A 23,573-nucleotide genomic window follows, 5' to 3' on the forward strand; every position below is an offset into this window, starting at 1 on the left:
GTTGTAAGAACCTCTGTCTCCTTGTAACAGGGACACGAATGAAGGACTCAACCCAGTTCTCAGTTTCTTGACTGAGATCAAGATGACAAATTTACAGATTCCACGTGTCACCTTTAGTAGCAGTGTCACAGTGTGGTGTTCATGGAGGCCCTTAGTAACTAAAGGCAGGTTGGAGTGATTTCTTTGCCTCAGATGGCGTTAACACCCCTCCCCCCCCCCCCCGATGATGCTAAATCATCCCAGTCAGATCCAATATCCCTGGGGCTTGTACAAATAATGTTGGAGAGCAAAATGTTCGGTCTCTGGAAGAGAGCAGTTTACGCCCACTATTGCAGCTATTGCAAAGAAAAAGTGTTCTCACTCCCACCTCTCCATTTGCAGCTCTGCTAACTGAACACGGCTATGCTCTATTGTGTACTTCTCCAGCCAAGTCATTCATACGGATCGCGCCCACTTCACACATGCGTAAACCTGACTGGCCCAAATCCCGTATTGCACTATACGCACAAAGCAGCCCTAACCCCAGCACAGCCAGCGACCAGAGGCACCCTGGTGTAGCAGAATCCTCCCGTGGTGTACAAGTGACACAGCTATTCCTACACCTCTTGCCCTCCCTGCTGCTGAAATAGAGGGTGTGGCTAAGGGAAGCCACACAAACCCCACCGCTTCCTGGCTGCGGTATCAGCCTATTAGAGACCTTGTGTCTGAGTGACGCTAGCACCCAGCTGACACCGGGGTTTGGAGAGTGTAAAACTCTCCATTGTCTCTCTCCTCTCTTGCTCTGCACTCTGTGGTCTTTGGCTAGAGTGAAGGTTCTGGGTCATTGATTTCAGTGGCGTTACTGCTCATTTATGCTGGTGGGAGTGGGGCTGGCAGCGTTTACATCTTGTTCTCCAGACAGGGCTGCCAATTTTGGTTGGCCGTATTCCTGGAGGATTCATCACATGACATTCTTTAATTCCTGGAGACTCCAGGACAATCCTGGAGGCTTGTCATCCCTCTCTCCAGACCATTCACCACATTCAAAACAGCAATTGGCGGGTTTCCTGGCCTGGCGCCGGCATGATTACATTGCAGCTATCAAGAGCCCCCTCCTGCAGCTAGAGCTGAGCACATCATGTAAACAAAGGAAAATGTCAATGAACCCAAACTCAAGGCCTCCTACCTCATCACATTCTTCCTTGCAACACTGATAAGGACATGATCAAGGCTGCCTGATGTAACAGCCCCCGCTCATGCAGCACTCGTGTGGCTGTCTCACTTACTGTAGTAGCTGGTGTCACCAGGGTATGTCTACACTGCAGTGTAACACTCACAGCTGGCCTGGGTCAGCTGACTCGGGCTTGTGGGACTACCAAATTGCAGTGTAGACATTTGAGCTTGATCTGGAGCCTGGACTGTGAGACCCTCCTGCCTCAGGTGTGTTAATGCAGTGTAGACATATCCTTAGACTATTAATCCTCATGACAGGCCTGTGAGGCAGCACAGTGCTATTATCATAGAACCATAAAATATCAGGGTTGGAAGGGACCTCAGGAGGTCATCTAGTCCAACCCCCTGCTCAAAGCAGGGCCAATCCCCAACTAAATCATCCCAGCCAGGGCTTCGTCAAGCCTGACCTTAAAAACCTCTAAGGAAGGAGATTCCACCACTTCCCTAGGTAACCCATTCCAGTGCTTCACCACCCTCCTAGTGAAAAAGTTTTTCCTAATATTCAACCTAAACCTCCCCTACTGCAACTTGAGACCATTACTCCTTGTTCTGTCATCTGCCACCACTGAGAACAGCTGAGCTCCATCCTTTTGTTACATGTTACAGATGGGGAAGAGAAAGACTAAGGGTGATATTCACAAGCGGGACTTAGGCATTGCAATGATCAGAATCTCCTATCAGGTAGAGGGTCTCCTGCATCCTGGGTGAGTGCTCTAACTGCTGGGCTAAAAGAGATAAAGAGGTCCACTGGCACCACCATCATCTCCATTTTGGGCTAGGCCTGATCCAGTAGGTGTTCTGTGAGCAGGCCAGATAGGCAAGGGAATGCTTAGTTTAAGGATCCCACGGGGGCTTTACCCATGTCCAGTGTGGCAGAAATTTAGGCACCATGGAGACTTTACCAACAGAAATTTAGCACCTACAGGGTTAGGTGGCAGCTGGGGGTACGGGGGAAGTTGAGGATCTAAATTTTGGATTTAGGTGACTAATGTGGTAGTTACATGTTTAATTCCCTTTGTGGATCTAGTCCAGAGTGACTTAGAATCGGGCCCACAGGGCAGATCTGCCTCCAGTGGAAAAGCCTGTGAAAGTGTTTAGAATTTAAAACTTTTCTGCTTGCAGAAAACCTGTCTCCTTCCAACACAAAGTGGGAAGACAGCACAGGAGCACATCTTGGGGTATCCCTGTGAGAGGGACAGGCTGAGCCCTATGGCCCAGTGCTTGTCTGGACATAGTATTGCAGCATCTGAGGGGGTTCTGTGACTCTGCGCTGTGGTTCAAATTTTCATCCGCACACAACTTTGAGGTTAATGTTCAGTCCAACTCTAGATAATGATTAAACCTTAGACTTGTTCTCTAAACGAATTTGCCAAGAGGGAGAGCCCAGTCAGCGTTTGAGAGGATGTTGGAAGCACCTCTCTACCGCAACCACTCCTCCCTCCAAGATGGGTGAAGCGCTGGTATACCTGGTGACAGGAGGAAGTGGTTTCATTGGGGAGCACATTGTGGAGCTGCTGTGCAAGGAGGACTATGTCAGTGAAGTCCGGGTCTTTGACTCAGTGGCAGGCGAGGAAGTGAAGAAGTTTGCCACAGGTAAGGAAATATCACGTACTAGCAATAGCCTCTCTTCCTTTCAAGGAAGCAGATGTTCCACTTATGCTGGAGATAGCTTGGTGGTGGGCATAGTATAAGATACCATACCACAGCGACAGGCATGTTGTAAGAACCTGAACAGAATAGACTACAAATAGTAACTTCCTGCTAAGAAAAGGATAGCATGGGACTGAAACTATACAGAGAGAGGACCTGTATTGACTTATCTACTAGACATGCTGTCAGGGGACCGGGAGAGTCCTGGATCAAGGGTCAGTTATGATGATATGTAAGAGGTGCACTCCCTAAGCCCAGCCATCAGCTGGAGGAGACAACATACTGGTTATATCTGCCCTAGTGGCCTGGTGACCAGCTGGAACGCACAACAGCGAGATAAATCCAGCCTGTCAAACAGCTGCATCCCAAACAAGGTTCTAGCCCAAGTACCAAAAATTGACAGGACTGCAGAAGTGAGCTCAATGTCTGGTACGCAGAACGAAATAATTGGAAGGAACCTTCTATCAGCGTCCTGAGCTTTGCCCGAGGAACTAGAGATGTCTTTTAGCGAACAGGTGTACAATTAAACTAATCCACCCCGAGCATTATTGCATAACTGCCTTTTCTCTTTAACCAGAATTTATTACCATATGGTGCATTGGAAAAACAGCACCTTTTACTGGAGTCGTAAACATCCATCCATCCATGCAGAGCGATATGCCCAGCAACCAGTGCTCTGTATCAGTCTGTATTGGGCGTAACCCTGGGAGTTTCTGAGCTCCACTTGCTTTTCTGGGGGAGGGAGGAGAGTCGTCTTGTTGTTTCATCTAGACGCTGACAGAATGAATGCTCAGAACAAGAGGAGTTTCCAGGGGGTACCCAAGGGAAGGATTCCCATGCATGGCTTATGGGTTCTGGAGTAGGAGTTTTTTAGTAGCACATGGGCATCTGCTGGCTGACATAACTGCCGTGAAGCACGGTTACTGGGACTACAGTGCAAATCCCCATGGAAGTAGGAGTTGATGGCCTGTCTACACTTAATATTTGGATTGACACAGCTGCGGTGCTCAGAGGTGGGAAAAATCATCTGCCGACCTAACTTCGGGTGTAGATGCAGGTAGGTCGATGGAAGAATGCTTCCATGGACCTAGCTACCATCATTCAGGGAAGCAGAGTTCCAACAGCAAAGGAAAGACCCCTTCTGGTGCTGTGCACTACGGGATTACAACAGCGTAGCTATGCATCGTAGCTGTGCTGCTGTAGCGCCTAGATTGTAGGCCTGGCCTAAGGCCATTAGACAATATGAATCCATGGAGTTGCACCTTGGTCTGAATTTGACTCCTTTTGTTTCAGACCAGATTTTCAGCTGTCACTAGTATAGTAACCAAAGTTGCTGACTGTGTCAAGAGAACCCTTCCAGGCACTGAGTCCTGGTTCAGGGGATTCCTATGCTGCGTGGCAGATCTGACCAAAACAGACCAGAGAGAAGTAACGGGGTTAGAAGTAATTCTGGGGCACTGAAAAAAATAAATCCCAAGAGCCCAGGCTTTCTAGCACAGTTGATTTCTTGCCCCAGCCTTTTAGAATGGCCTTACCTGGGGCCTGATCCCTTCAGGGGTGAGCACCTACAATTCTGGTTAAGTCACCGGAGTTGTGGGTGTTCTGGACCTCTCAGGAGTGGGGCATTAGGGTCACAATCAGCTTAGTTCCCCTGCAGCACTTGCCCCCCCCCCCCCCACACACACACACTTGCAGTGGCAAAAGTGAAAGAATATAGGGGAGCTCTGCAGGCTTTAAAGACCTCACTCCTCAGGCTGTACTAAATAGACAGAAAAAAAGGTCCCTTCATCGGTGCAAGTATGAGATTTGATCTCGCTCCAGGGGGCCAGTGAGGTGGTAAGAGACTCTAGCCACCTGGGCATTTCTGTATCTCTCCTGCACTGTTTGATCCTCAAACTCTCTGGCTGCTGCATTTGCAGGGACATTGGCTTTCCTGTCCCTTACTTGATTGCTGAAATATTCATGATGATTAAGTAGGTCACAGCTGAGTCAGTGGGACTCCGTAAAGCCTTGGAATTGGATCAAAACCATGGAGGATGGCAGTTCCTAAACTTTTCCATAGGGTGAGCCATGTCTTAATAGAGGGAGCATCTCAGGGTCTCCCAACCATGTGGTCCACCCACCCTCCCAATCTCCTAACATCCTTGTGGCAAATACAGCCTGTACCCCACTGGTGAGTGGGTCTGGCAGGTCCCCTCTGCCCTAGACACACCCTCACCAGTGGGCTGCAATTGCTAACTGACAAAAATGAGGGGAGGATTCAATGTTTTTGTAGCTTCCTTTAGTGCAAGTTAACTGCTTGAAACTAGTGGAGCGCCACCTTTCTGGGGGCCTATAGCAAGTGCCGTGGGGAGCACCAGCAATCCACAGACGACAGCTTGGGACCGGCAGATGTAGAAGACCCATGTCTTTCACAGGGTCTTCCCCAGGCTGAGTTTTACTGAAGGGACATTTATGGTGGTATAGGAGTACAGTACATAGGAGTAGCCTGCAACTGCAGGCCCTGAACCTCTGCCCGGAGGCTAGGCCTAATCCAGCTAGGAGTAGAGGCACTCGCCCACCAACTGTCTTGGCCACCATCCTGTGGAGGCTGCCATTCCGCACTCTTGGGAGACAGGACACTTGTGTCCTCTTAGCCCCATCTCCCCAAGCTAAGAAGACAGCACCATTCCATGCCAAACCGACCTGTATCACCTTTCACTCACGTTAGAGAAAGTCCAGGAAATACAGTGAGCCAACCTCTAGCCACGTATTCTGAACTACAGCACAGGAGAATGGGCTAAATCCACCACAAGACCCTGGTGAAGTAAGGAAATAACTAGTAGTAGCTGCAGAAGTAGGCAGGTACAGTATAGCTGGGCCAACGAGAAGGGAGAGCCCAGAAGCAAGCCCCGGCCTTGTGGAAAAAAACCCTTACAGAATGTAATAGGCAAGGAGAACTTCCCTAGGCCATTTTTAAACCAACCTATAGTTCTCTATTTTATTCTATGTGTTTTTAAGCAATTTGCATAGAACCCTGTTTAATTTCTACTGGACTCTCGTGGTTTTGTCCCTGCTAAATTCTATAGGGCTTCCTCTGTAGTGAAGTTCTGCTCCCCCATCACCAGCAACCCGGGCCAATTCTCTGCTAACTTGCATCTCTGTGGCCCTGTTGGCTTCAATTAATTAGTTCAGGTTTGTTCAGTACTAGACTGTGTATGAGTGCTAGGCATTTATAATGACAGACCCTTGCCCCAATCCAGAGCGCGTAAGCCAGCATAGTTCCATTGGAGCGAAGGACGTACACCAGCTGAGGACCCAGGTCTCTGGGTGTAAAAGATACAGGGCCATATTCTGCCTTAGTGCAACGGATTCAGTGGAGTGGCAGTGTAATACCGACAGACCCTGGTTGTCAGTAGGCAGGATTGAACCTGGGACCTCTAAAGCTAAATGAATGAGCCTCTACTGCATGAGCTAAAAGCCACATGGCCCTTGGCTAAGGCTGTAGAGCAGACACATTAATCTCTCTAAGTGGTCTTGGTGCCACTAGATGGGACAGAACACCACACCCAGGAGGTGTGTGGGTTACAGTAGCAAATTGCACTGGGTTTGAATTTGTCTCAGGCAGAACAGGGTTTTATGTGCAGGATTCTCCTTCTGCAGGAAGATGTTTTTATTTCTGCATCTGGAGTTAAACATTTTTTCCAGCTACCACTTGTGTGACAGTGATGAAAGGAGACATCCGAGACTACGCTCTGCTCCTCTCTGCCATGCGGGGAGTCCATGTGGTTATTCACACAGCTGCTATTGTGGACTACACAGATACTGTACCCTTTCGGGAAATGAAAGCTGTCAATGTTGCTGGTAAGCGCTTTAAAGCAAGGAATTAAGTACAGACTGATAGTCACACATCATGTGTGTGTGGAGTCGTGTAAGAGAACATAACACGTATCCTCTTTGATGTAGTGCTTTTCTACTTCCTGTAGTTCAGAAGCACCACTCAGATGGTGGATTAGAAAAGTGACCTTTTCTTCATTAGCAAGAAAGTTTCTCTCTTGGCCCCCGACCCTAGCTGAGACCAGGCAATGACATTTGCTGCCAGTTCTACAAAGCTTTTATATGTGCAATGCCAAGTTACATGGAGAGGGAGCAAAATACAGCCCTGGCAAATAAGGCCCTAGCTACACACAGATTTTGCACTGGGATAATTATGTTGGTTAGGGGAGTGATTTGTTTTACCAATATAGTTATAGGGGTATAAACCCCTGGTGTAGATGTAATTATACTCTTATGCATTATGATTTATTAGTTATACTGCAATAGCATCTAGAAGCCCACTCATGGACCAAGTCAACATAGTGCTAGGGCCTGTACAAACACAGAACAAAAGGATGGACCCTGCTCCAAGTAGCTTACAATTACAAGAATTAAGAAGACAAGGGAATAAAGCTAATGCAATCTTTGGATGCATGACCGGGGGACTCTCGAGGAAGAGTAGAGAAGTTATCTTGCCTCTGCATTTGGCACTGTGCAACCCACTGCTGGAATACTGTGCCCAGTTCTGCTTTCCACAATTCAAGGATGATGTTGATAAATTGGAAAGGGTTCAGAGAAGAGCCATGAGAATGATTAAAGGATTAGAAAACCTGCCTTATAGCGATAGACTCAAAGAGCTCAATCTATTTAGTTCAACACAGAGAAGGTTAAGGAGTGACTTGATCAGTCTGTAAGTACCTACCTCTGGAATATACAGGGGCGGCTCTATGTTTTTTGCCGCCCCAAGCACGGCAGTCAGGCAGCCTTCGGCAGCATGCCTGCGGGCGGTCTGCTGGTCACACGGATTCGGCGGCGGTTCTGTGGGTGATCTGCCAGTCCCGCGCCTTTGGCGTACCCGCCGCCGAATTACCACTGAAGCCGTGGGACTGGCGGACCTCCCGCAGGCGCGCCGCCAAAGGCTGCCTGACTGCTGCCCTCACAGCGACCGGCAGCCCGCCCCCCGCGGCTTGCCACTCCAGGCACGCGCTTGGTGCGCTGGTGCCTGGAGCCGCCCCTGGGAACATATATATTGAATAATGGGCTCCTCAATCTAGCGGAGAAAGGTATAATACAATCCAATGGCTGGAAATTGAAGATAGACAAATTCAGATTGGAAACAAGGTATAATTTTTTTTAAACAGTGAGTAATTAACCATTGGAACAAACTGTCCTGGAGGATTCTCCATCACTGACCATTTTTAAATCAAGATTGGGTGTTTGTCTAACAGATCTGTTCTAGGTAGGAATTATTTTGGGGCAGTTCTTTGCCCTGTGTCATACACAAGGTCAGATTAAGATGATCACAATGGTCCCTTCTGGCCTTGGAATCAATGGGGGAAAAAAAAGCTATACTGCTATAAGTACATTTATGCCAGTATAAGTGCGTCCACACTGATACCCCTTTAATTATACCAGTCTAGTTAAAGCCCTACCATTGTGTGTGTAGACAAGGCCTTGCATACATGTGAGATTGTCCTCAGTGTTTTCTCCCTGTCACCACCTACACAGATTTCCTTTCCATCTTAGTTACAAATCTGCTTAAATAAAATTGGTTCATAAATCCAGTGAATGAGCACTGTTATAAAAAAAAAAATGAAATCCCCATTACAGCAAGAATTTCTAATGCATGTCAAGCCACTAGCTGATATAATAGTTAACTACAATGATGATCTTTATATTTTTCTTCCTGCTTGGTTAATGCTTAAGGCACCTGCGATTTACTGATGCATTCAAGGCCAACATCCATTTCTCTATTTTTGTTGTTTTCAAGATTGATGCTTAAAAAAAAAAAAAGTGGCTGTATTTTGTTAGTGCAGGTAACATTCAGAGCGAGACCTCGGGGCTCTGTTTTCTACTGGCTTTGTGAGATCCTCTCTTCATTGTCTGCTTGAAATCAGCAGTTTATTAGAAAGGGACTTATAGATCTCTGTGAACTTGGAGGACTTTCCAGTTGAACAGAGAAGGCCTCTGAAACTAGCCCAAAGAACTAGGCCCGGGCCAAGATTTTCAGAAGTGACTAGTGCCTCCCTCTGCTTTTTGGGGAGTTCAATTTTCGACCTATAAAACGTTCCTCATTTTTATAGGGTAGCTGCTCAGCACCTCTGAAAAATCAAGCTCTATTTAGATGAATACTATCTGAAGCCAAAGAATGCCCATCCCAAGTAAGCAAGCAAACAAACATATATAAAAATTAAATGTAACATCCATCCAAGCAGGATCTGCAAATTCAAGAACAGAAGCTGAATATCAAGGTAGGGATATTAGATATTTTAGGGACCCAGACATATGAGATGCTGAATTCCTTCAGCTTCCATTGACTTCAGTAGGAAGTCACCCCTAGTTCTGGCATTGCCATACACATTTTCCTAGAAGAGCCCAAACTGAAGATCATCACAATGAATGCAACTATCCTATCGTGCCATAGAATCATAACAAATGCCACATCTGCAAAATTTTGTCAGAGCTGACATAGGTATTGTCCACAAACAGGCCTGCCACAATAGTGGCTTAATTTAATCCACTATCTGTCCCAGGACGGTTGTAAGCAGTGCCCGTCACAAACGCCGTGGGAGTCAACAGAAATGGAGCAATCCCCATTTTAATTATTTTTTTTTGGCCCTTTGTTGTTGATTTTGTAACAAATGAAAACCGATTGCTGTTCCCAGGGGCTGATAAAGACCTTTTTCTCTCTGTTCACCCTTTGTGAAAGCGGACTCCAGGCCTGGTCTGAATCGCTACAAACTGACTACAAGGCCAGATTGGCCATCCTTGCTCATGCTGCATAGCCCCTTAACACCATTGTGTAGGGTTACCTCTGGAGTAGGGCAATGCTCAGTGAGAGAGAAGGTGGAAAAATTTGGCCTTGTGCTTGGACCACTGGTATAAAATATTACTGTTGTGGGTTTTTTTCAAATGCATATAGCTCAGGACTCTTCGCATCAGGGCTAGAACCATGTGTGGAATTGCCACCTCTGAGCTATAAAACCGCCCCCAGGAGATCCAGGATGATCCTAAGTCAATAAAACATGACAGCTGGCAGGGTTCTTACAGATTTCCTGGGAAAACCTAAACAGGTGGCAATCCTAACCACCTGGGTATTTTTTTTACCTGCATTGCCGGTGTACACAAAGTCAACCATAGTTCGTATTCAATGTTGGCTTGCAAACTACCAATGTGGTGGACACAAAATTTGAAATACACAGTATCGAATGAGAAGGTTTTTGCTCTGTCTAGATATCTGCAAACCACCCGAGGCTGCTGTTTGATGGTAAATTTTGAGCTTCTGATAGTAGCCACGTGAGTCAAGTCACATTAAATTTTCAAGGGTAGCCACCAGTCCCATATCTGGTGAGCCGCCGAGACTGAGTGATCTTGCCTAAATATCTGAACGTGGTGAACCCAGACCTTGTCGTGGCTTTGCAATGAGATCCACCCGTGGGAAAACAGTCTTAGTTCAAATCCGAACCTTGACTCTGCAAATCTATTTTTGCGAATAGATCAGGAACCAAACCAATGAAGGTTATTAATTATTTTTTGTTCCTGACATGCTCCTCAGGTACTGAAAATGTGCTGAAGGCCTGCTGCACCCTGAGCGTCCCATATGTTGTCTATACAAGCTCCATTGCTGCCGTGGGACCCAACACTCGACAAGAACCCATGCTGAGGTGAGCCTAAGCGGATCCGTTGCATCTGTCTGGTTTGTCCGATGACTGAAAGAAGAGCTTTGGAGCTGAAGCCAGCTTGGGGATTTTTGCTTGGACACGAGGGAAAGGCATTTTTCCCTCCATAGTGATTCCCTTTTGTGCTGGTCCTTCCCTGCCACCATTCTCCTTGCGCAATTACAGCCTCAAATGTGGCCTAAATGCGAACGCTAGTGGATAAAACTCCAGGATAAAAAGTTTACCAAGTGGCATATGACCCACGTATCTGTCAGATTATCAGCCCTTCCCATTGGCCACCTATCCCTGGCCTCAAGGCCCCATTCCCCTAGATCCCCTGACCATACTAGAGTAGGTGCTAAGGGCTTGATTCTGCTTCCATAGAAATCACCAGTCATTTTGGATCAGGACCAAAGGGTAAAAGGTTCAAATGTGCCGAAGTTACTTAAGAGCCTACGCCCCATTTTCAGCAGTGATCGGCACTTAGGTTCCTAAGTTCCACTGGCTTTCAATGACACGGGCTAACAAGTTTCAAAAGTGCCCAAGTGACTTAAGAGCTCAAGTCCCATTCATTGACTTTCAGTAGGACTTAAGCGCTTTTGCAAATGTTACCCCAAATCTTCTCTAAGGGGGGTGGCCTAGTGGCATGTAACTGTGCCCAAATGGAACAGAGCAACAGTCCATCTAGTCTGGTCTCCTGAGTGCTTGAAACTTTATTTGCCTCAAAATAAACACACCATAAACACACAATCCAGGGTGAAAAAAAAGATCCCAGCAGCCAGAGACCCCAATTAATTTAACTTAGTACCCTCTGGCTCATGTCCCATGCAGGTAGGGCAAATAGGAAATCCTTTTGAAAACATGGGCCCGATTCCCCTGTATCTGGTGGAAATCCAGAGTAAGTCAATGGACGCAAGGTGGTGTCAAGCGAGATAAGAACGAGGCCCATGGTTTGAAAATGCACCAGTTGCCTCTTAATGGAGCCCAGCTGGGAGGACTGGCAAACTGCACAATATGGCCATGGTCACCCCACTGAAAATACATGCAATGCGGCTTCCCCCCACTCTGTGCTTCTCTCTTGCAGCTCATGTGCCAGATCTTCTTTCCTCTCCTCTGCCCCCCTCTCCCCATCATTCATTGTGTAATTATATTCAACTCACTTTTACATCCTGGTGAACTGACACAGACAAAGCCCGATTAGTCTCTGGACAGGGTGATGGGTGCTGGGATAATGCTAACACCTCAGCATCCGACAAGAATAGAAAATGCCTCTGTCAGTCTCAATCCCTCTGAGAGAGCTACCGCTGAGATACCTTCTGACAATGCCGCTCCAGTCTCATTAGTGTTCAGTTATCTGTGATCGTTTTGAAAAGCAAGAGCATTACGCTGAGCTCTTTGTTACGGGCAAGCTTTAAAGGGTGGGGGGATGAGAACTCCCAACAGCGCACTGCAGTCCAAGAATCACATGCACGTTAGTTATCCTTGGTAGAGCAGTTTCTTTTAAAGAGAAAAAGATCTGAAGATACAGAAAGAAAGTAATTAAAACTAGAACTTCTAGATAAACCTCCTAATAGTCTTGGGCCTCCAGAGGCTCCTAAGGGTGGAATGAACCATGCCCCACACGTGTGTTTTCTAGTTTGTTTGTCCTATGCATCACCCACAGACAGGGAGTGGGGAGGACGGCCTTGTAATAAAAGCACAGGGCAGAAGGAGAGTTGAGTTTTTAATTCCTGACTCTTATTATTTATTTGTATTACTGCTGCATCTAGCGGTCCCCATTGAAATCGGGGGCCCATTGTGCTAGACACTGTACTACTACATAGACAAAGGGTGGGGAGAGAGGAAGTATTACCACTCCATTTTATAGGTGGAGATCCAAGACACAAAAAGATCAAGTAACTTGCCCCAGGTCACACAGGGCATCTGTGGCAAAGCCACAAACTGAACCCAGATCTCCTGCAGCCCAATCCAATGCCTTAAGCAGATCATCCTTCCTATTGCCAGAGATTTAGTGAGAGAACTTGTGGCAAGTCCTTAACCTCTTGGCCTCACTTTCCCCATCTGTGAATGGGGGACAATAATACTGTACCGCAGAGGGATGTGGTGACACTTCACTCATTATTAGGCGAATAGGAAGGATGATCTGCTTAAGGCATTGGATTGGGCCTATATAAGCATGAGCTCATGCTTTTTGTTCTGGGCATCCCTAATTCAGTCCCCACTGTTGTGGGCAAAATTGGTGGCTGCCACCCATGAATAGGGTGACCAGATGTCCCGATTTTATAGGGACAGTCTCAATATTTGGGGCTTTTTCTTATATAGGCTCCTATTACCCCTCCACCCCCTGTCCCAATTTTTCACATTTGCTATCTGGTCACCTCACCCGTGAACTTCAATATCTGGTTAACCTCCACTGGCTCAGAGAATGTTCATGCCAGCAAACTCGTCTGCTAGACGATCCATGGAGGGTGGAATTCACTCCTGTGCACAAGGGCAGTGCAAGACTTAAGGCCTTTAGAGGACTCCAAGTCCCCTGGAGCCATGCATGGGTCTTCTGCCGGCAGGAGGGGGAAGGGGTGACTTTCACCCAGAGAGCAAAACACAAAAGGGAATTCATTAAAAACGTGCAGGAAGTTTCACTGACATTTTTTGCAGCATTTGCACACTGCTAAAGGGGACATAGACACACTGCAGGTAGGAAGATCGGAAGAACCAAAGCCTAGCTTCCTGGTAATTACAGGAAGTACAGTGTGTGTCCATATACACTTGATCCTAATGGATGATCCCTACTTAGTGCTCCAGAGGAAAGCAGATTTTCCCTGCTCCCCCATCTCTCAAGATCTCTTCGCCCTGCTGAAATTCCTTCCAGATTCCACACTGAGCTAGAACCCACCTTGTTAGCATCTATGGTTTATTCACTAACCAAGCCAGGTAACTGGACAAAATTCCAGGGTTCTGTCAAGAGGCAATCCTCTGGTATGCTTGCTCTGTCCTCCCTTTCTGTAGTTGATTATTGTAGGTGTCTGTGTGGCTGATTATTCTATAGCTCTTCCATCCCCCCATGCTGTGGGCCTCCCCCTCCTTCACTCAGTAGTAAGTTAAGATCTACAGCTAGCCTGGGGCATGTGCTGCTCCTTTTAGAGCAGCGGCAAAGTGCTCCCCGCACTGCATCCATCTGGGCCTGCTCCTTGCAACTACAGAAAAGGTCCTTGTGATAGCCAGACAGCTGGAACGTCTTTGCTTACCTCCTAAGAACAGGATTTGCCTATAATATAATATAATATAATTAATATAAACCAACTGGTATTAACACTTCCATGCGATCACCTAATACTGTATGCAGCCCTTTTACGTGTCTACTATGCTTGCAAATGCCTTATAATTAATAGTATTGGAAAATTAAACAGCAACTGCTCCTTCTAATTTATGCCAGGTAATGGGCCTGTCTCTCTTTTTGAACTGTGAGTGCTTTTATTCTTTCTACCCTCTCTCTTCCTGGGCCACATTCAGCCATGTGTGGGTTGCTAGAAAAGCTGAGTCTATTGTTTTCAGAGGTGCCTACTTCTTTTGAAATATTATTTGCTTCAGTCATTGTATGTCATGTGGCAGTGAGTTACACAGGTTAATTAGACGTAGGCAAACCCCACTAAACAAAAACGAGAACAAACCAGCAATAATACAGCCCAGTGAATACGTTTTGTAGTGTTGAAAACAGTTCATACTCTGGGCTGTTGAGACCTCAGACTCCCCCAGTATTTATCAGGGCCTCATTCTCCCAGACTCCCAAGACCAGGAGCGCCGCCAGCTTTTCTGCCGCCCTAGGCAGCAGAAGGTCCCGCCCCGAAATGCCGCCCCCCACAGAGGCTGCGGAAGGTCCCGCCGCCGAAATACCACCACGGTCGCCGCCCCCCAAATTGTAGTGCCCTAAGCGAACACCTAGGTCGCCTAATGGGTTGTGCCGGCCCTGCCCAAGACATGTAATTCGTAGCCAAAGGTGAGATGTTGCCTAGCAGCTTTTTGGCAGTCTCTTGTAGTACCCTGATCACTTACTGCTTCTTTTCATTTATCTCAGAGGAACAGAAGACACCAAGTACAGTGGGGAAGTGGAACTGCCTTATGGGAAGACTAAGGCCATGGCAGAAAAATTGGTACTTGAAGCCAATGGAAAAGAGGTACAAAAGTCAGACAGCAGCCTCAGTACCATAACATAGGATTTACGGAAGGCAAGAGCCCATGATTCTCTTCATACAATCCCGCCACTCAAAGCTGATCAACTACAAACAGCTGCTGTTTTGATTTCCCATAGAAAAGCCTTACATTGATTTATTCTGGGTGTTCCCACAGCATCATAAAGCAGACCGTAACGCTCCAAGGCCCAGATTTGGCAAAGCACTTTAAGCACATGCTTAAATTCCATTGTAGTGAATGCCACTTATGAGTCTTAAAAACTTACACTTGGTCTGTGTTAAATTATGGCTGTGAAACATGGACATTCAAGCAATCAATTATAAAGAAACTACAATCTTTCAAATTATGGTGTGTTAGAAGAATTCTGAAAATATCATGGATAGACTACGTAACCAGTGAATGAGTATTCGAGAGACTTGAAACTCAGAAAATGCTAGTTAAAGATCTTATGAAAAGATAGATTTGATTTACAAGGTATATTTTAAGAGGTTTAGTGGGTAATGCACGTTTATGGGCACTGGAAGGGAAACTTGATGGCAGAAGAACACGAGACAGAAAAAGATCTTGGATAGACAATGTGGTACCCTGGATGGATCCACAGGACTATTTATTCGCAAAGAAATAAGCAGAGGAATGTATAGAATGGGCTACCAGGGTTGCAAACCTCCAGTAATGGAGATGCCTCATAGGAACAGAATATTACTTAAGCATGAGCTCAAGTGCTTTGCTGAATCAGGGCCCAAGAGACCACATTGACCTTAATATTCCATGTAAGTGGATATTCAAAAGTGCCTAAGTGAGATAGGAGTCTAAGTCCCAATTTCAAAAGGGATGTCCACACTGCATAGTACACCTGAGCTCTGACCCAGGTTCAAGCTCAAGTCCCTCTTCTGTCCACACAAATCAGGCTGACTTGGGTCAGCAAGTACTCAGGACCCAGGTTCTCAGACCCCACTAGGAGGGTTGGGTGAAAGCCAGAGTCCTGCTGTGACTGGGGTCCAAGCCCTGTCATTTTGCAGTCTGGATGCAGCTCAAGTCACAGGCCCAAGTCAGAAGGTCTTCCCAGTGCAGTATGGACGCACAGAATGGCTGAGAGGCCCAGGTGCAGCAATTGTAAATCCAGGTTTACAATGCATTGTGGATGCTCAAGCACAGGCTTGAAAACACTGAGACCACAAGCCCGAGTGCCACAGAACTGGGCTTAGTGTGTTGTGTAGACACAGCAACCTTTCAGAAGTGGTGCACCGAGTCTTCATTTATTCACTCTAATTTAAGGTTTCGTGTGCCAGTCATGCATTTTAACGTTTTTAGAAGGCCTCTTTCGATAAGTCTATAATACATAACTAAACTATTGTTGTATGTAAAGTAAATAAGGTTTTTAAAATGTTTAAGAAGCTTAATTTAAAATTAAATTAAAATGCAGAGCTCCCTAGACAGGTGGCCAGAACCCGGGCAGTGTGAGTGCCACTGAAAATCAGCTCACGTGCCGCCTTTGGCACGTGTGCCATAGGTTGCCTACCCCTGGTGTGGACATTCCTTAGGCACTTAGGTTCCTAAGTCCAATTGACTTTCAAAGAGACTTGGGCATGTCAATGGGAGTTAGGCACCTGGGCACTTTTGAAAATCCCACTAGGATGCAACCTTAGGCACCTGAATATCTTTGAAAATCTGGCCCCAAGTGCCTAAATCATTTCTGAAAACAGGACTTCACAGTGTTTTTTCAAAAGTGCCTAAGCAGTTTAGTAGTCTCTTTATTTCCACATGACATGCTTTTTATTTAACAAACTCAAAAATACCATGGAAGATCTCATCCTCGAATCCATAGCCTGCTAACATTCTGTGTGACCTGAAGAACAACCCTGTGTAAGCATGAAAGCTTGTCTCTCTCACCAACAGAAGTTGGTCCAATAAAAGGTATTACCTCACCCACCTTGTCTGTCAAACATTTGGTTTTGATTTTACAGCTAAGCAATGGTGGCAAACTTGCAACATGCATCATCTGTCCAAATACAATTTATGGGGAGAAGTATCTGGTTCTAAAGGACTCGCATACCGTGGCCAAAGCCAAAGGAGGTGTATTGGACTACCTGGAACCCGAAGATACAGAACGTAATTGCACGTACGTAGGTGAGTATGTTGCTTTGATTCCTTTACAGGTTTTTACCAGATTATTTTTTAAAGGGTCAGTCTGCTTTTTGGCCATGAGACTATTATACACCCTGGATAATGTTCCGACAGCGAGCAAGGAGTGTAAAGAATGAACACAGAAATAATTTTAAAAATTCTAAATCGGGCCGGCTGGAAAAAAAATTAAGGGTTTTCTGGGAAAAAAATTAAAAAACAACTTTATTATTTTGTTCTAAGTTTTTGTATGGAATTTTACTCTCTTTTTAAACAAAATGAAAAATCCTTTAGAACACGGAAAAAACTTGCAATAGAAAAAAAAGGGGGGGGGGGGAAGGTGGCAGAAATGTATTTTTTCTTCCAGGGATGGGCGGGTGGGGAATATTCCAGGAAGGGAAAAAAGCAAAACCCCCAGAATTTGAAAACGTACTGGTTTTCAAAATAAAATTTTTCATCTCCTAGAAACAAAATTTCAAACCAAATGAAAATTTTTGTTTTGTTTGAAAAGTCTCGCCTCTTCTTTTTAAACCCTGTGTTAGATTGGGGGAGGGAGACACGAAGGCGGGAAGAGACCAACCAGTTCTATTTGTAAAGTTTGGAAAACGTTCCTTGTGGAAGGAAGAGAGCGACTGAATTTAATAGGGATTAAACCAACAGGATTCTATGGAAATTTAAGATGATTCTGTACAAAAACCTATAGAATTTAATATAGAAGAGATCCTTTTATCGGTATGTTGAACCGTACTGTAGCAGGGATAGAATTATCCAGTAAATATTCCAGATTTAAGAATAGAGTCATCTCCAAGGATGGAATTACAGGGGTTTGAAACCACTGTTAGAGGAGAGTCAGGCCAAATAAGTTAAGTGACTTGTCCAAAGACATGCAGCAGAGCCAGGAATAAAACCATTGAGTCCAATCTGTCTCTGACTATGAAATATTGCCCCTACATTTCCCAGGAACCAAAGTCACAATGGACACTTGTTGGCCATCTCAAAAGGGGAACTAGAGATTGAATGGACCTTGCAGAGGCGGCTCTAGCTTTTTTGCTGCCCCAAGCATGGCAGACAGGCTGCCTTCAGCGGCATGCCTGCGGGAGGGCCGCTGGTAATGCGGATTCGGCGTACCCGCCGCTGAATTGCTGCCGAATCTGCAGGACCGGCGGACCTCCCGCAGGCAGGCCGCCGCAGGGACTGGCAGGGCACCCCTTGCGGCTTGCCCCCCCATGCACGCGCTTGGAGCGCTGGTAGGGTGACCAGACAGCAAATGTGAAAAATCGGGATGGGAGTGGGAGGGGGGTAATAGGAGCTGTCCCTATAAAATCAGGACATCTGGTCACCCTAAGCCCTGGTGCCTGGATATTTTGGGCAACGACCAGGTCCCTCCAGACAGGGTTGGCTCCAGGGTTTTGCCGATCCAAGCAGCAAAAAAAAAACAAAAACGTGATCACGATCAGCTCTACCACCGCCGCTTCAGTCTTCGGCGGCTGGTCCTTCGCTCCAAGAGGGAGTGAGGGACCCTCTGCCGAATACCCGCCAAAGAGCCGGACGTGCCGCCCCTTTCCGTTGGCCGCCCCAAGCACCTGCTTGTTGGGCTGGTGCCTGGAGCCGGTCCTGCCTCCAGACTAAGGTTGGGTGACAAAGGTGAGGCAAGATGGAAAAAGATGCTCTGCCTACGAAACATGCAGAGGTGTAAGCTCTTGTAATACATGGACCAAGCTGGCTCCTCCTCCATTCCTACTCTCCCTTCTCCTTCTCCAGGGAATGTTGCATGGATGCATGTGCTTGCAGCCCGGAACTTGCAGCTGAAACCAGACGTACTTGCTGGGCAGGTGTATTATTCCTACGATGACACCCCAACGAGGAAGGGCTTCCTAGTGAGATATCAGCTGTTGTCAGGGATGGACCCCTCAATAAGGCTGGGCTCACGCATACCTTACTGGAAGGTATGGTTACAAATATACGTTTATAGGATAATCAGGATCCTTTTGTACCCCTTTTGGAAACCACAGCCCTTCCTAAACTTGCCTCTGCTGAATACAATAACCACCACCTTCTCCTATGAGACAGACAAAGCCTTCAGGCATTTCGGGTACACCCCCCTCTACAGCTGGGGAGAGAGTAAACGCCGAACTACAGAGTGGTTAAAGTCAGCTACAAAGAACTCGAGATCCCATCAGCACCACGGGAAGGAGACCTAGATGGCACTTTTAACACTAAGGAGCTTATCCCCTTCAGTGAATTCCATCTGAATTTGGTCATGTGCATAACTTTCCCACTGGGAACCAGGCAGAGACCCTCAACTCATTACACCTAGACTAACACAGAGCAATGACTTCCAGCTACTATTATGTATCACTTCTCCACTCCCCGAGAGCCATAAACTTAATATGCATTTTCCATTTGACAATATTTACTTGCAGCAGCAGACATACGAGGGGCCATGTCCCACAGCCTTTACTCACTTCAGTAGTGGCTTCGTGGCATTTCATCGGAGCAAGGAATGCAGGGTCAGACCTCTGATTTGTGAGGCTGAATTGAATCTTTGTACAAAAATTATTTTTGGTAACCAATTTAATTCCACATCCTGAATAAGTTACATCCTTTTCCAACAGCAGGACTGGCACTTTTAAAGTGATCTCGAATAGCCATTTTTTAGTAAGTGGACTGTCTTTATTTCACTTATACACTCAAGAAGTCTTTAATGGATAATTCTTAGGGGGATGCGGAGAACTCAGGAAATCCCCTCTCAATTTTAGGGTTTTAGATATATATATAGCTATAAGCTTTCATCACTATCCTTAGAAGCAGCTTTCACATCTACCTTTTTCCAAAATCCTTTCTGCCGCTCAGCTTGTACATTTTACCTCTAACCCCCCCCCACCCCCCCGCCAAAACCTAACATTGTAACAAACATAAAAGTTACCTTGCAATATCTCGAGGTGACAATTTGTCAGTCTAGTTACATTCTTATTTCTGTGGTTTGATAATTGATGTCAGAGTGTTGGATGCATTTTGCAACTTGAATAAAAATTATACTGGATCGGAGTCTCATTTGCACAGAGATTATTTTTCACGGCTCTGGCAGTACAAAACAACCTTAAAGTGGGCGCAAATGGAACGTAGTCCCACATGAAGCCCCTTTCCACTGCCAGAATGGCGTAAAGGAGAATCAGGCCCTAAGGGCCTGACTTGCATTAAATGAAGCCCTTACATTCAGAGTTTGGAGAGGGAGGGGGTCATTTTAACCCATCTCACTGTGCTTGGCTATGCCGTACATATAGTAAAATAACATGTGGCACAACTTGGAAAATTTTGCAATAACTAGGGCACAAATGGGGCAGGCAGTCATATGAAATTTAGAGTTGAAACTGAATCTCTGTTGTGCTTTATGTCGGCTTACCAAACCCTCACCATATTTTGTACATTTGCTGAGTCAACAGCAGAAAATTTTCCACCAATATTCAAGTACAAATTAATTTCTACTAGAATTGATCTGCTTCACAACACTTCCGTGGGCTGTGAACTTTCAAGCTTTACTTTAGTGCAAGCATTCCGAGAAGGCTAATTTTAATTTCAAGTGCTCAAATATTCACAACACACAAATTTTGTTGGTGCAGTATATTTGATCAGACGAGTGGCTAGTGGTCAGTTACATTAATCATCCAGTCAGGAAACAGAAGCAAGACCACGTGACTGACTTAAATCAAGTTAGCAGGAATTTCCTCAATCACCTCTTTGCAAAATGATCTGCCTAAGCAGAATTGTTTGCTAAAGAAATATGTAAAGAATTTCACACAACAAATAGGTCTGGAGAAATTTGCAATCTGTTCACACAATATGCAAAGGTGAAATTCATTGAATAAATTATCAGTTGCAGATTTTTTCCCACTCGGCTCTGCTGTGTCTATAGCTTCTTTCATTTCATTATGTTACCCTTTTTACAGATATTGGGGTTTTTAACTCAGCAGCAGATGGCAGCTTGCTAGGATTTTCACAAAGGAAAAAATATACATTGTCGGAACATCTCCAGGTTCTAGCAAATATTATCCAGCAGTGGTTTTTAAAGCTTTGGAAATGCTTAGTATTCTGTTGCCACAGGATGGAGCTACAAGTCCAGTTGTAGGGCACTTTTCCTTCTGATTTAAATGTGTGGTAACAACTTTTGCTTTAACTGGCTTCTAAAGGCACTGAAGTCTTCCCTTGCTGGTCAGGCGAACTGGTTTATTCTCCATCTAGGTTTTTAAGAGTCTTCAGTCCCTGGCATTCTGAATTTTTTTTTTTAAATCAGTAAATTAACTAAAGTGTTTCTATAGGCTGCCTGGATGAAGCAACCTTCTCATTGACTTGTACTGATTTACTCAAAGCCACCTAGAGAGAGATTTTCAAACCCAAATTCCTCTAAGAGAGTGGGAATTGGGTGTTCAAATCCCATTGGCAGCTTTGAAGATCTCAGCCTGGGTGCATATGCTAATGATTTCCAATATGCCAAGCAGCCCTTGATACAGCTCACTGTGGGATTTTGTGAAGATACTAGTTGGGGGAAATGAGGTTGCTTTTGTCAGGCCGCATTCTCTTATCACAGAGCATGACTGATGCTGGACGATTGCTTATCTGCTCTCTGATTTCCCTCGTGCAAAGATCCACTTGGTGATTTTCTGGCTCTCCTCCTGCTCAACATGCATGCAAGGCCACTGGGGAGATAGTGAGAGGATCTGGGCTGCCATCAGCATGCAGATGATACGCAGCACCATAGACGAGGTTTTCAAAGGTATTTAGGTGCCTAAAGATGCAGATGGGGGCTGAGCAGGATTTTCTAAAGTTCCTCAACAGGGTAGGCGCCCAACTCCAGAAGAGTCACTGATTCAGAGTGATCCAGATCCCCTGATAAGCTGATATCAAACAAACAATGTGTGTTCCTATATGGCTAAATGTAAATGTACACATCTAGGAACAAAGAATGTAGGCCATACTTACGTGATGGTGGGGGGGGCTCTCTATCCTAGGAAGCAGTGACTGGAAATGATTTTGGGATCATGATGGATAATCAGCTGAACACAAGCTCCCAATGCGATGCTGTGGCCAAAAGAGAGAAAGTGATCCGGGGATGCATAAACAGGGGAATCTCGAGTAGGAGCAGAGAAGTTATTTTACTCTGTATTTGGCAGTGGTGCGACCATTGTTGGAATCCGGTGTTCAGCTCTGGTGCCCACAATTCAAGAAGGATGAACTGAAGAGGGTTCAGAGAAGAGCCCTGAGAATGATTAAAGGATTAGAAAACCTGCCTTATAGCGATAGACTCAAAGAGCTCCCTCTGTTTAGCTTAACAAAGAGAAGGAGAAGTGGTGACTTGATTACAGTCGGTCTCTACATGGGGAACAATTATTTAATAATGGTCTCTTCTAACAAAGAAAGCTATAACATGATCCAATGGCTGGAAGTTGAAGCTAGACAAATTCAGAAGCTAGAAATAAGGTGTACATTTTTGACTGTGAGAGAATTAACCATTGGAGCAGCTCATGGTGGTCTCTCCATCACTGACCATTTTAAAACTGAGGTTGAATGTTTCCTCTAAAAGATCTGCTCTAGGCATTATTTTGGGCAAGTTCTCTGGCCTGTTGTCCAGGAAGTCAGACTAGATGACCACAATGGTCCCTCCTGGCCTCGGAATCTATGCCGTTTCCATCCCCTCCTTGTACCTTGCCAGCTTTAACAAAAGGGAGGAGAGGATTCCCTTTTGCTGATCAGGATATGGGAAAAAAGCACTCAGCAACGTTTCATTGCTGTTTTCCAAAGGGATGAGTTAGCTTCCTTTGGCCGTGCTGCAAGCGATTTGCATTTTGGCTCCTCTGAGTCAATGCTACTGCAGATTTCCTGTTAGATATTTGATTTATCAGATTATAACTTGTTTTCTCTTGACAATCCTTTAATTCCTTCCCTGCATTGGGCTTCATTCTCTACTCCTTCCAGGGTCCCAACCCTATTATGTAACACACATTAAAAAAATGTCTGTTTCTCCTTCTGGAGAAGAGCCTTTGTGTGTAATTATTCATCCAAAAGATTCAGCAGGTATAACTGCCTCCCCTGGGGGCTCCATTGTATAATTGGATTTCATCCATACAAATTAAATCCGATCTTTACCCCTTAGTTAAGCCAAGCAGTAAGTATTTAATGCTAATATCCCTGACAACTACTGCAGAAAGAAAAGAAGAAGAAATATAGAGAGGAATACAAAGTGTTCTCCGCCAGAGAAATAAATGGCACAGGGAGAGCTGCCATCTTTTTGCCATGGCAGCTGTCAAAGCTACCACTACAAGCCCTGTTTGAGGAGTTAATTTATCTCCGGCCTTGATGTCCCATTCATCTCATCCCCTCTCTCCCCCATACTGCCACTTATACACTTCCCCGAACTACATGCCTACCCTCATTCAAGTTCCCATGCAAGACAATCATCTTCAGCGATGCCTTTGAGAAGTGATCTAAACACATTAGTTATTCCCTCTTCTGAGTTTCCCAGTGCATTCTGTCTTTACTAGGTGGGCCTTTTTAGACTGGAAGCCCTTTGGGCAGTGACCATCTCCCTTTGCGTCCTGTACATCAATCCAATTGTTACTGCATAATAATTAATAGCTCATCACCATGTGACTGGCGTTAAACTGGCGAAGTCTGGAACAGTCTCATATTGACAGGTTTTAAGCCAGGATATACAGGAAAAGAATGGCATGAATC

General features: G+C 45.6%; 1 protein-coding gene across 2 annotated transcripts; it reads left to right on the forward strand.

Moving 5' to 3' along the window:
• The first annotated feature begins 2,628 nt into the window (after nt 1–2,628).
• LOC128825731 (3 beta-hydroxysteroid dehydrogenase type 7-like) lies at nt 2,629–19,682 on the forward strand. 2 transcript variants are annotated; one of them, XM_054008489.1, is made up of 6 exons: nt 2,629–2,805; nt 6,550–6,705; nt 10,433–10,541; nt 14,608–14,707; nt 16,688–16,850; nt 18,606–19,682. In XM_054008489.1, exons 1-6 carry the CDS (start codon nt 2,658–2,660, stop codon nt 19,043–19,045), a joined length of 1,116 nt encoding a protein of 371 aa, XP_053864464.1. In that variant the 5' UTR covers nt 2,629–2,657; the 3' UTR covers nt 19,046–19,682. The 2 variants fall into 2 exon arrangements, with proteins under 2 accessions (XP_053864464.1, XP_053864465.1); XM_054008490.1 differs by lacking the exon at nt 6,550–6,705.
• Nucleotides 19,683–23,573: the final 3,891 nt, after the last annotated feature.

Source organism: Malaclemys terrapin, chromosome 18 (assembly GCF_027887155.1).
Source record: "Malaclemys terrapin pileata isolate rMalTer1 chromosome 18, rMalTer1.hap1, whole genome shotgun sequence".
Taxonomy (NCBI): Eukaryota; Metazoa; Chordata; order Testudines; family Emydidae; genus Malaclemys; species Malaclemys terrapin.

Coding starts and splice junctions, on each gene's coding strand:
- LOC128825731 (XM_054008489.1), top strand. CDS start 2,658: ATGGGTGAAGCGCTGGTATACCTGGTGACAGGAGGAAGTGGTTTCATT. Junction 2,806..6,549: donor AGTGAAGAAGTTTGCCACAG/GTAAGGAAATAT, acceptor CATTTTTTCCAG/CTACCACTTGTGTGACAGTG. Junction 6,706..10,432: donor GAAAGCTGTCAATGTTGCTG/GTAAGCGCTTTA, acceptor CATGCTCCTCAG/GTACTGAAAATGTGCTGAAG.